The sequence below is a fragment of the Plectropomus leopardus genome, chromosome 2, assembly GCF_008729295.1.
Source record: "Plectropomus leopardus isolate mb chromosome 2, YSFRI_Pleo_2.0, whole genome shotgun sequence".
Taxonomy (NCBI): Eukaryota; Metazoa; Chordata; class Actinopteri; order Perciformes; family Serranidae; genus Plectropomus; species Plectropomus leopardus.
Window position 1 is genome coordinate 32,340,954 of NC_056464.1, and position 12,022 is coordinate 32,352,975.

Here is a 12,022-nt window from a genome sequence, read left to right on the forward strand (position 1 = left end):
GGGTTTCCACACATTCATTAATTTGCAGAGGCCTATTTTTGCAGCTGGACCGTTCATGGTTCAAGGTGCGCTATTGAAATATATAAACACCGGTTAGTTGTGCATTGCACCACGCATTATGCGCCGAGCATATTCTGGGCACAAGTGGTGGAGCAGTAGAACAGCCGCCCCCCCCCCCCAAAAAAAAAAAACGTAATCTAAATGGCAATGTCATTTCAAAGGGTCCCTTGACCTCTGACCTCAAGATATCTGAATGAAAATGGGTGCTATTGGTACCAATGAGTCTCCTTTTTACAGACATGCCCACTTTATGCTTGTCCCATGCAGTTTTTTTCTGTCATTTGATTCCTGATCAAGACAGTATAATAAGAACTGCTTTACCTTGTTAATATGCACTAAATAACTGTTTTGTAATGCAAAATAATTGAACTGAAAGCATGTGATTTAAAAAATGCAATTAATTTCAATTAGCTATTGAATTTCTGCGATGTTCACCATTTTAAAAAATCAGCCCTAGTTTTAATACTTTAATTTTTGGATTTTGGAGAGAGCTGCTCATGTGTACTAATATTTTTGGACTGTCTTGGACTATAGGAATAACCTATATGAATTTTTATAATAGGCGCAGCATCCCTTTAAGGAATGACAGATTTTCAGTACCTATAGTACAGTACAGTTTATATTTTCTTGACAGTCTTTGCATGCTAATAATTTATCCACTGCACCGTTGTGCCTCAATGGCTTCACAGCAGATGATGAATTACTAAATATTACTCTTTGATTTGTGACTTAATAAATCAACATCGTACAGTATCACTGTGTCATTTGGCAGGATGGTGGTATTTGATAACGTGTGCTTGCTGGGATCGTCAGAATATGCCAGCTTGCGTCAAAGATAGCATTTACCCTTTATCCAGATATATTTCTGTTATCTGGCTTGTAAATGGATGCAGTAATGGTATAAACAGACAATGGCACGCACACACCACGAGAAAATTATTCATCCTCCGTGATGAGAGCCACCAACAAGCGTGCCATCGGTAGTGAAAGTGGCAGGCAGTCAGGCAGCCTTCATCTTTCTGTCTATGGAGTTTTTCTAAATCAAGATTGATTTGCACCTTTATGCTTTACTTTTCATTATGGATATGGGGTCGTCCCGCATGGGAGGTTTGGGTTAACTGTCTGCATGCTGAAGCAGCGGGCACATGACTGATACCTACTGTATAATGGCTCAATGTAATAAAAGAAACACAAATTTAAAGGAATAATCTTTTATATGTACAGAAGGTAAACAAAAAACAATGTTCTTCCATACCTAAACAACAGAATAGGTCTGTTTCCACTGACTTCCAGAACCACATATGTGACCCTCTTCAAAGAAACATATATTACCATTTGCTATAACAGTCACAGTTTTAAACATCTTGTTAATGTTATGAAATGGTTGTCATTATGCTATAAAACTGTGTGGTAACTAGATGGTTAGGTTTCAAGAAAAAACCAAAACATCATGGTTTGGTTTTAAATAAATACTTTTGTTACTAACAAAAGGTTATGTATGTCACATTACTATCATACTATTCTACATTGTTATTAAAAGAATTCAACATTGACTTTTGGGCACAAACACCAGTCTCCTGGGTGAAAGTCTTGTGCTTGTTTGACGCATGCACCATATCGGGACTTCTTACATATTATTACAACATTACATGGACTTTGTTTCTTCCTTTTTCGTAGATTTACAATAGTAACTAGATACTGAATGCCAAGATGGCATTAGTTCATTCCAGTGGGCTCACTCCACTCGCACATACACCAAAAACAATTTCTAGCTTTCAGGTTTGCTTCCATGGGATGCAGCCCACTAAATATGTGCAGTCGTGTTTGTTCTGCTGTCTCGGCCCGCAAGGCCTGCCAGGCCCTTCATAATTAACCTTGTTTGCAGTCCAAGGTGTCCTATCAAGAGTTTTCCAGACATCTCTTTTATAATGGTGGCCTACAGGGTAAATACTTTTTGGGCTGCCAGGGTTTTTTTTTTCCCGCCACAATACTGCAAGTAGCCACTTGGAAAAATTGGCTGCGAGGCTGTGCTGCTTTTCTGTGGGTCTTCTTTTTTATGCTACGTCATGTCACTTCATCCTCTGCTCTCGTAATATTTACTATGGTGACTTGACAAAACGCAAGTATTAGTCGTGATAAGCTGCTTGCACATTTATGAAAAAAAGGTTTGACTGAGGAGTGCTGCTTCACATGTATGGATCTCAAAAACAGGTGCTCTTTGAATTCAGGGACAAAAATGTCCAGAAAAAGAGGGAGAGGTTGGATTTGTTTTTTCAAAACCAATATATTCCAAGGCACACTGTTTTACCAAAGTTAAAAAGCTTTTTAATTTTCTGTTTTTTGGTGAGAGTGTCATGAAAAAAACAAAACCCTTGTAATTTGGTGCAATAATACGAAAGCGCATTGCATATACTGAATAGAAAAAAATGACACCTTATCTCGTAATTACGAGAAAGATCTCATAATTACGAGATCCTGATCTCGTAATTATTAGATCCTTAGAGATAAGGATCTCTAAATTACGAGATCTTATCTCAAAATTATGAGATAAGGGGTCAATATTTTTTTAAATTCAGAGAATACATTGTCCTTCTGTACAATAATAACTGTGTTTCATACATTTGTGTGGTTCACCTATGGTGTTTGACCTTGCTACATCACTGCTTCCATGGGACAGTTAAACAGATTTCCGGCTGAACAAGCCCAGTAAGGCTGTTCTTTGTAGGCAGAATTTGATGCATCATTATTGGCTCCAAGCTGCATTTGACATCATCTTTTTATTGTGTTCCGGCTGCATCATATGAAAGACGTAACAAAGTTCACTCTCTGGAGGGATGTCGGTTCTGAGAAGCCGAGGATGCTGCAGCAGAGATCTGACAGCCTCTTTCAGTCATTTCCTGGGATTCAGCAGAGATCAGAGGCAACAAAGAACAGTGTTCCTGCTATGTTACAAATAGCTTTCTTAACCTCAACTCCAGGTCAGCAGTCTGTTGTCATAAAAGTGCAGCTCTGTTTACTCAGACTTATAGATTCTCTCCCGCTGAAATAGTCACAGCATTTTCAGATGTTGCGATGTCTAATAATGGGCTGTCTGCAGAAGAAAGGCCGCTTTATGAATGATCTTATTTCACCACACCTGTGCTGTGAGCCAAGATGGCAGAGTGGAGGAAATATGTGAGACTACACTAATTTTCACTCTATTCTCACCAAGAAATCAGGTAGTCCTGTTCTGTGATTCTTTTGCTCCTGAGCAGCATGTAGAGAAGCCCTCTGCAGGTTCGGGAGCAGGTTGCATACACAGACGGGCTGCCAGTTCTAGCAACGGACTTGTTGTGTGAGACAAAGTGTGAATTAATATGCTGTGACCAGAATCCTGGTCAAACTGGTAATTCACTCCAATCACACAGAGAAGAGGAGGGGCCGAGGGAGAGCAGAGATGGGGAGACGAGGGCAGCGGGTTAAGAGATGAAAGCTGAGGCTCCTTTCTTCTTCTGCTTTGTATCAATTTTTCACTTTGTTCTGCGTCGTCTCTACACTCCTCCTCTTCCTTTGTGCGGTTCTCCTGATCTGTGCCGTTTCACAGTCTTGCCTCTAATCATCTGATGGCCTTCAACCCAGCCGATGTGGAGGCAAAAGTTGCAGGAAAGTTAGGACACATAGGACAGGAAGGTTCTCTTTGCCAGAAAACAGAAATACTCTCAGTAGCATAATAATAGAACCGTCTCATTGTAGTAGGAGTTCAATGATCCTCTTTGATGGGATGACTCAATTGTGTAACAGACATTTTCCTGTGCTCTTATTGCTTAAATGACAAACTGAACTCAACCCTCTCTCCCCCTCTCTCTCTCCCCACCCCTCCATCCTCTCTGACTCACAGGAAACAAGATGGAAGGATTCCTCGTATCTCTGATGAAGTAGAGCCCTCACTCGCACGCTCCCACCCTCCATTTCCTCTTCCCTCACTTTCAAAGGTAACACAAGACTTCGACCCGCTGCTGTTCTCTTCTCTTCTCTGGTTTGCAGTCGCTGCAGCTGCTGGAATCAGATACTGAGTCAGTGCCAAGAATCTGATCTGAAAAATCTGAAATTTAGAAATTTAACATGCATTTAAAAAATGATCTGACTTTTCACACAACTGAGCAGTTTCATAGCAGAAGTTGACTGGTGATACCAGTAAGAGTACTGGTAAACCAGTCGTAAATAAAGGCAACTTGTAACTGACAAGAATGCAGCCGGTCAAAATAAGGCTGCTCTCTTATGATCTTCACATGTGGCGTTTGTGTATAGTTTACTTTATAGCTTACTTAGCTCAGTTTTAGCAACGCCACAGTAACAATAAATCATTCATGCCATCTGAAAAGTTTATGCAAACTGTAAGCCTGCAGTTTGTTTCAGTTACACTAAAGAGTTGTTTGGTAAATAGCCAACATTATATGTTACTTACTAATCTAAAAGAAACTTTGAGTTCAGCATTAAACCATATCTTTTTACTCTCCAAGAACTGTTGGAAAGCCACACAGATATTTACTGTCGTTTTGCTGCTTGTGATGGAGATAACGGTCATTTTCTGGAGCTTCTGCCATTGCTGTGTTTCTTGCGCACTAACTGATTCACTGAGACTGCAACTTCTACGCTTTATCAGTTGACTCTGGTGTTGTGTCGAGGGCTGTTTCCCCATCGATATATGTTTCCTCTCCACCTAAACCTGACCCAAATCCTCAGCCCTAACCATGACCACCAAGGGGGCGCTACACATTAATATGGGGAGGCACTATTCGACAAGGGAACACATTTCGACACAACACAGGCCAGCTCAGCTTCTTTATCCTCTCCTGTGGCACACTAAGGCCACAGTGACTCACTAGTTCATTTTTTTAAATGTTTTAGACTAAAATTATGCCCAGATCTTATGTACTATATCTCCTTTAAAGGCCCTGACACACTGGAGCAGCCTCTAGCTCAGTGGGAAGATCATGCACCCCATGTAGGTTGAGTCCTTTGCAGCAGCTTGGGTTCGATTACAGCCTGCAGCCCTTTACTGCATGTTATCCCCCATCCTCCCTTTTCTATCACTCTCTTGCTGTTCTGTAATGAAGGTAAGAAAAGCCAAAAAAAGAACCTTTAAAAAAAGGCCCTTGCACACAAAGCCAATGGTCAACCATCTGTTAAAGTTGGACTGTTGGTAAGCCTCCGTTGCCCTTGTCGCTGTAGTTTCTTCCGCAAGACTGGCCCTCATCAGCCCTCATCGGCTTTTTTCATGCCAATTCAGCACGTTGAATTGGCGTGGTGGTGTTGGAGCTGGTCGTTGAATGAAATCATTCTGAAGAGAAACTGAATTTAGCAGAAACATTTCCTGATGGTTTGTGTTTTTGTTCACTGCCGTTCAGTAAAATGCTTTTTTCTTTCAACATTATATTGTGTTGTTAATGTGTTAACTGGCTATTTGGCGTCAAGACAGTTTCCGGATTTCCCATTTTGATTGATGAATGCAAACGACTGCTGTTGATATGGAGGGGTATTTCCTCTCACGAAGGTGCAGAATGAATGTGTTAACAGTCGGTTTGGGTGTGTTCATGTGCAACTTTCTGACCATAACACAGTGACGTGAGGTGACACAGCGGGGGGCTTCCATCACCACCAGTTTTCTGATGTCGGTTTAGTGTGTCTGGGCCTCAGTTGTAATATCAACTGTCCTCATTTTGTGTAAAGAGTTTATCTGAAGTGAATATGAAGCCTCAGAAGTAAATGGCAAATGGACTTGCACTCATAAGCACCTCTCTCTAGTTTTTCAACCACTCAAGGACCTTTTACACTACAGAGCCATATTCACCCATTTACACTGGTGGCCGAGGTCACCATACAATGTACCAACTGCTGCTCAGTATAGACATTCACAAGCGCACACACACACACACACGCAATTTTCAGTATCTCGCTCAAGGACACTTCGACGTCCAGCTTCACCTCCAGAGCCACAGCCGCCACAGTCTGAGTTTGCTGAGTTTACTTACTGGTACACTTGAATGGAATAGAGACATTTTTAATGTTATTAGTATCACATGTGCATTTCCTGTTATGACAAGTCAAAATGTCTGCTGTGAAAAAGGTCTGTCAGGGATATTACATTTTTCTATTGAAGGATGATGTAGACAAAAAAATGATTCCAAGTGACACATATCCTGAGTTGTGTAATTCAAGGACAAGTATGGCAATATTTTATACCTATCTTTTTGTTAAGAAACCCCAAACCAAAACCAACCAACCAACAATTAGCTATCTTACTAACAATATTCGTTACTTGCACAATGTCATGTGATACATATCCATTTTACAAACTCCACATCTGTTTACTTCCTATTAATAGTAACATTCACCTCTAAACTAAGTGATCACTACAGTGCTTTTTCATCCTTAAGTTAGTAACTTCACTTTTCCAGTTAGCTTTGTACATATTAGTACTAGTGTATTGCGCATTATTAGCATTTTCCATTTCTTTTGATATTTGTAGAGCGTTTCTGAGCAATTTGATAGTCACTTCTTTATCTCTGAGCCACTTGACCATTTTAGAGGACAACTTTTAAAGGCTGAATGTTTTAAAGGTTAAAGTTTGTTTATTTTCATTTTCACACACGGAGTATACAGAAATGAAATGTCATTTCCACAGCCCAAGGTGCTAACACATACACAAAGTACAGCAGTGCATAGTACGAACAAAGAGCAGAATATAAGAGTGAGCTTATCTCTCAATATGGGTTTTTTGGCAGCTGGCACAATGAGCAGTCTAATACTTATAGTGGATATATGACAATATGGATCAAAATATGAATAATGCTTTACGACTCAGTTGTAAGAACTATAGGAATATGGAACAGAATAAATAGTGCAGTGGAACAAAGTTTACATCAACGATCCAATTTTATTTTTTATAGCACCTTTTTAAACAAATGAAATGCAATTCAAAGTTTACAGTTTGAAGAAACAAAAACAACAGCAAAGAAGCAAAAGTGGCAATGCTGCACAACCAGTTTACAAGAACTGTGGGAATATCAGCAATATAAATAGTGGCTTTCTAGTGACCTCAGTAGTTATTATACAACATAACATATAAATAAAAGGTACAAAAGTGATGATTCTCTGGCATAAAGTGTTGGTATGGGGTAGTTATGAAATGTTCATTGCAGCAGCACAGTAGAAGAAAATAAAGAAGAGCACCATAAAGTTTATGAGGAAGGCGGTCAACTCTGGCGCTTTATTGCCAGCTTTCACAAACCGGTGAACATCAGTCATTTTCATTTTTGCCAGCTCTTTCAAGTAGCAAGCATAAAAAAAAAAACTTAGCGACCTTACACCAGCTAACCTAAAAAAAAACAGTAGTGCTTCACTGTGTGTTAAGTCAACATTGCTTACAGTTATCTAAAACACTGAGGTAACAATTGAAATGATCGTAGAAACTCATACACGAAAACAAACAGTGAAAACTACAATACTTACTAATGCTTCTGTAGAGTTGACAGGAAATGAAATGACATGTATTTCATAAAGTAGATATATGTCTCACTGTATTGTGCAAGAAGAGAATAGCCTGTGAAACTAAAGCCCGATACAGTTTATTCCTCCATGTCATTTACCACAAATGTTGTTGCACAAGTATGGAGGAACATGTGGTCATATTTCAATAATACATTTGTCAATGTAGATGTACAACAAAATTCAGTTTGGCTTCTCTCAGGCTGACAGCTCCATGCAAACGAAATAAAACTTAAAATGAAAAATGACGACATTAAGACAAGACAAAAACAAGGTAAAACCACAGAAAATGATGAGATGAAACAGTGACAAATAACTGTAAGCATAAATAATAATAATAATAATAATAATAATAATAATACTACATAGTGTGTCTCAAATATGAATATATGACTGGCAGCAGCAGATTTAAAGTGCATTCTGGCCCATGTCATTGAGCGATATAAAGTGCATGTGCTCAGCAGCTGTAGTTCAGTACATGTATGTGTATGTGCATGTGGTGTATGTAGGTCCCTAAGAGTCAATATTTACTATTGCATACATTTTTGGTACCTTAAAAGTGGTACTCAATAAATGCTCTTTTTACTCCAGTTTGAGCGATGTTAAGAAAAACTAAATAAATCAAATTACATGTTTTTTTTGGGGTTTGAAACTTAATACTTTTGTCTCAATTTCATTCAAAATAATGTATGTATGTCAGTGGGAACATGTGCAACAGACGGGGTGGGAATCGGGAAGGAACTAGGAGATAGACAAACATATTGTTTGTTTTGGTCTTAAGGAAGTAAGGAAAATATAATATTGTCAGCCTCATCCAAAAGCAGTAGGCCAGATCAGTATTTTGTACTGGGATAAGTCCAGTCCACAGAGCTATTATTAGCATTGGAATAGTGTTACCAGTCACCATCCCTACCTTCAGTGCATCTGTTCATTTTAATTCCCCACTGGTTTCCTCTCTCTTTTTGCGCTCATCATATCCTTCAGCTGTTCCACCAGGTGAAAGGTGGCTCTAATGCCTCCCACCCCTGGTAGCTGTTGGCAGCTTGTTGTGAAGCTGACGGACAAGTCTGTGCCCTCTGTCACAGGTTTCTGGGACAAATATAGATCTGTAGCAGTTGTTCCTCCTTAATACATAGCATGGGAGGTTCATTGATATTATTTTAGTATCACATGCAGTGGAAATACAGTTTGCAAGGGCTTAATAATATAGAGGTATATATGGAGCTGCACAGAATAGAGATACAGGTTCTCATTTAATAACTTATGTCAAATTGTGGGCCCAATCATTTTATGCTTAGAATATGGAAATCAGTGAGATTTGTGCTGCAGTTGTTAAAATGGATTGTGTGTCTGTGGTGACAGGAAGGTGTAATTTCTACATTACATATATGAGGTTATCAGTGGCACACAATAGGGATGTTAAAGCCAAGAGCTTAAACAGTACTGTAACACTTCCTAGTTTTATTGCTGCCATGCGGTTGAAGTTAAAAGCTTCTTAAGTAAATCAGCCAAGTGTTTCTGAATAGAACGGAGCTGACGTGATAACCAAAGACAATTTAATAGTAGAGCTAGGATAAGAGAAATGCAGAGAATACTTAACCCTTCGAAACCTGAGCAAATTGGCTATCGTTCTTTGAAAAACACTGGAAGGAGGCAATGTGCAACTCAAAAAGAAATCACCCAAAACTAGTGAAAAATTGGTTTAAAAAAGTGTTTCAAAAAGTCTCTATTTTTTTTAATATAATTTCTACTAATTTTCTCTCTGCCTTTTTACAGGTCATTGTCTTTTTTTCACTTTGCAGGATGTTTCTTACCAAATTGCTCATTGCCTTTATTCCCATGTTTCCAAAGAAATCAAACCAATTTGCTCATGTTTCAAACATTTAAATGCTTGTGAAAGGCGTCTTAATGCGCATCAACAAAGGTTATGTCAATCCAAGTTTCAAAGGGTTCAGATGAAGAACATTGTACTGAATTTATACATGTTATAAGGTGCTGTGATGAGACACATACTGTTTTAATATACTGATCCTGGCCTGTAAGTTGAAGTGAAACCTTTGCACATGGACACAGTTGCTGTCTGTGTTGAAACTGTTGAAACTGCCGAGGTCTATTTGGCATGGTTTCAAGCCAGACACCTCACTTCAGTGTGTTATAATGATGTGATCAGGGTTGATGGCCAGAGGGTTTTTAAGTTGTGATCTAAAGTCTGATTACAACACGGGACTTTCTTTTAAACAAAGTCACTGATTTATACACTCCTGCTCATGAGTATTAATACATGTGTGATTATCAAAGATATTCCTGCATTCAGTCTGTTTTGAGGCAAACTCACTTTTACACATCAAAGTCTATTCACAGGTCTTGTGGAGTTAACCAGCTAATCACTGCTGCTCTGCACTGTGGACTACCCGGGCTGGGCATGCTCATTAGAGTGATGCTCATACGCCAGTGCTCTTTGGATGGTATGAACAGTGCTGCATGATCACAGTGTTAGCTCTGTCGGCACTGTTGCCGTTGTTAACACTGTTAGAACTGCTAGTAACACCTTGTTGCAAAGGTGTAAAAGCCACCCTCTGGTTACTGTGAGCTGACCCCCATTAACACTGTTACCTCTGTCAACACTGTTGCCGTTTTTAGCACTGCACTACTAGCCGTACAAGCCATTTTGACTCAGCCCCCTCCATGTTTGCTTGTTATGTGATGTGCGAGAAAAGAGCCATGTGCAATCCCGACCCAGATTATAAATGTTGTGTATTGCAAAGTGAAAAAAGAAATGGTCCAACCGCCCATGATTCAGATCCACTCCAAAACTGAATGGGTTCTTTCTTAGCCCATGCTACACTGTTCTGCCATGTTTCATTAAGTTGGGCCAGTAGGTTTTTTTGTAATACTGTTGACAAACAGACAAATGTACAAACTTAGCCAAATACATGAGCTCCTTGACAAAAGTAACCAGTTGTACGGAGCTGTGTAGCTCTAGAGAGAGCTGCACAAAATCTGTTGAAATGCCCAAAGTGGTGTCACTTGGCAGAAGACTACAAGTTTGAAAATGGGAAAAATATGGGGTTGTGCTATTAGAAAAAAAGTGAGTTTGCTAGACCTCTGTAGCCTACTCCTCAACTCTGCTTTCCCCAGGCTCTCCTACCAGTTCAACAGGCCCGCAAAATTCCAAAAAGGAGGTGCCTAGGAGGCATCCTGATCAGATGCCAAAACTACCTTAACTGGCCCCTTTCGGTGCAAAGGAGCAGCAGCTTTACTTCAAGTTCCCTTCGGATGTCTGAGCTCCTTGCCCTAACTCTAAGGCTTAGCCCACACACTCTACAGAGAGAACTCCTTTTAGCTGCTTGTATCTGCGATCTCATTCTTTCGGTCACTACCAAAAGCTCATGACCATAGGTGAGGGTCTGAATTGAGATGGATCGGTGAATCGAGAGCTTTGTCCTCTGGCTCAGCCCCCTCTTCACCATGACAAGTGCAACACCTGCATCGCTGCTAAAGATTGTATAAAAAGATGGACAAAGTATCCAGGATACGGGTGCTGCAATCTTGCACTGGTGAAGTCATTCGGAGCCTGAGTCTGCTCGGTAGCAATATCCGCGGTGGTGGAATTCCCACCAAAACATCACTCAGATCAATCATGAGCAGCCCCATTGAATGTCAGCACATGAATTGGCTGTCACAGCTGTCAGTCATGGTGGAAAGTCCCATTTTTGTAGAGCTGAATAACTCATTAAAACCAAACTTACAATAAAAGTGATCACTTGATAAACATCAGGATGATGAGAACTACCATCAGTGACAGAAACCATCTTTGCGAAAAATTTATTTGGCGTGTTTTTTTAATTTTTAGTTTGGCCGATGTCCCATTCACTAACAAGAGGGGGTGGGCTTTATGACCTATGCTGCAACCAGACACCAGGGAGTGATCGAAATTGAAATGTTACACTTTTGGAGAGCGGTCATGTTGTCCATCTTTTTATACAGTCTATGATCACTGCTGATGCCACACCAAACCTCCTGTCCATCTCACCCTCCATTTTATCCCCTCTAGTCAATAAGACCCTGAAAAAAACTGCTTTTCTTGGGGCAGTAACTCTTTCCCAAACCAGAGGGAGCAACCCACTGTGTTTACTTGGTTAGGTTCAAGAAAAAGGTTGTGGTTTGGATTGAAATGAATACTAGATTTCTACCAAAAAGCCTTGAAAGAAACTTCTCCTATGTCCTCATCCTTTTTTAAAAAAATGTCCTTTCCGAGTCCAACAAGGTTATAGGTGTGCAAAGCTGAATTAGTGGACTACTCTTCCTGATTTCATTAACCTGCTCACCTTGTCAAGGTAGCAGTATTGTAAGAGCACTAATGAATCCAGCAGCTTTATGCCGAAAGTTCAAGGTTCTTGCTTTCTTAAGTACTTGATAAGGCAGTTAGTGCTAA

General features: G+C 39.9%; 1 protein-coding gene across 5 annotated transcripts in view; it reads left to right on the top strand.

The window, feature by feature from the left end:
* The window catches only part of rap1gapb (RAP1 GTPase activating protein b), a 143,406-nt gene that overhangs the window by 91,463 nt on the left and 39,921 nt on the right, over positions 1-12,022 (top strand). For all 5 annotated transcript variants that reach the window (XM_042509013.1, XM_042508971.1, XM_042508998.1 and 2 more), the window contains one exon: positions 3,938-4,031. Coding sequence is in view for 3 of the 5 variants with exons in the window: in XM_042508971.1 (XP_042364905.1) it covers positions 3,938-4,031 (94 nt within the window). In the remaining 2 variants the exon portion in view is untranslated. The remainder of the gene's footprint in view (positions 1-3,937; positions 4,032-12,022) is intronic.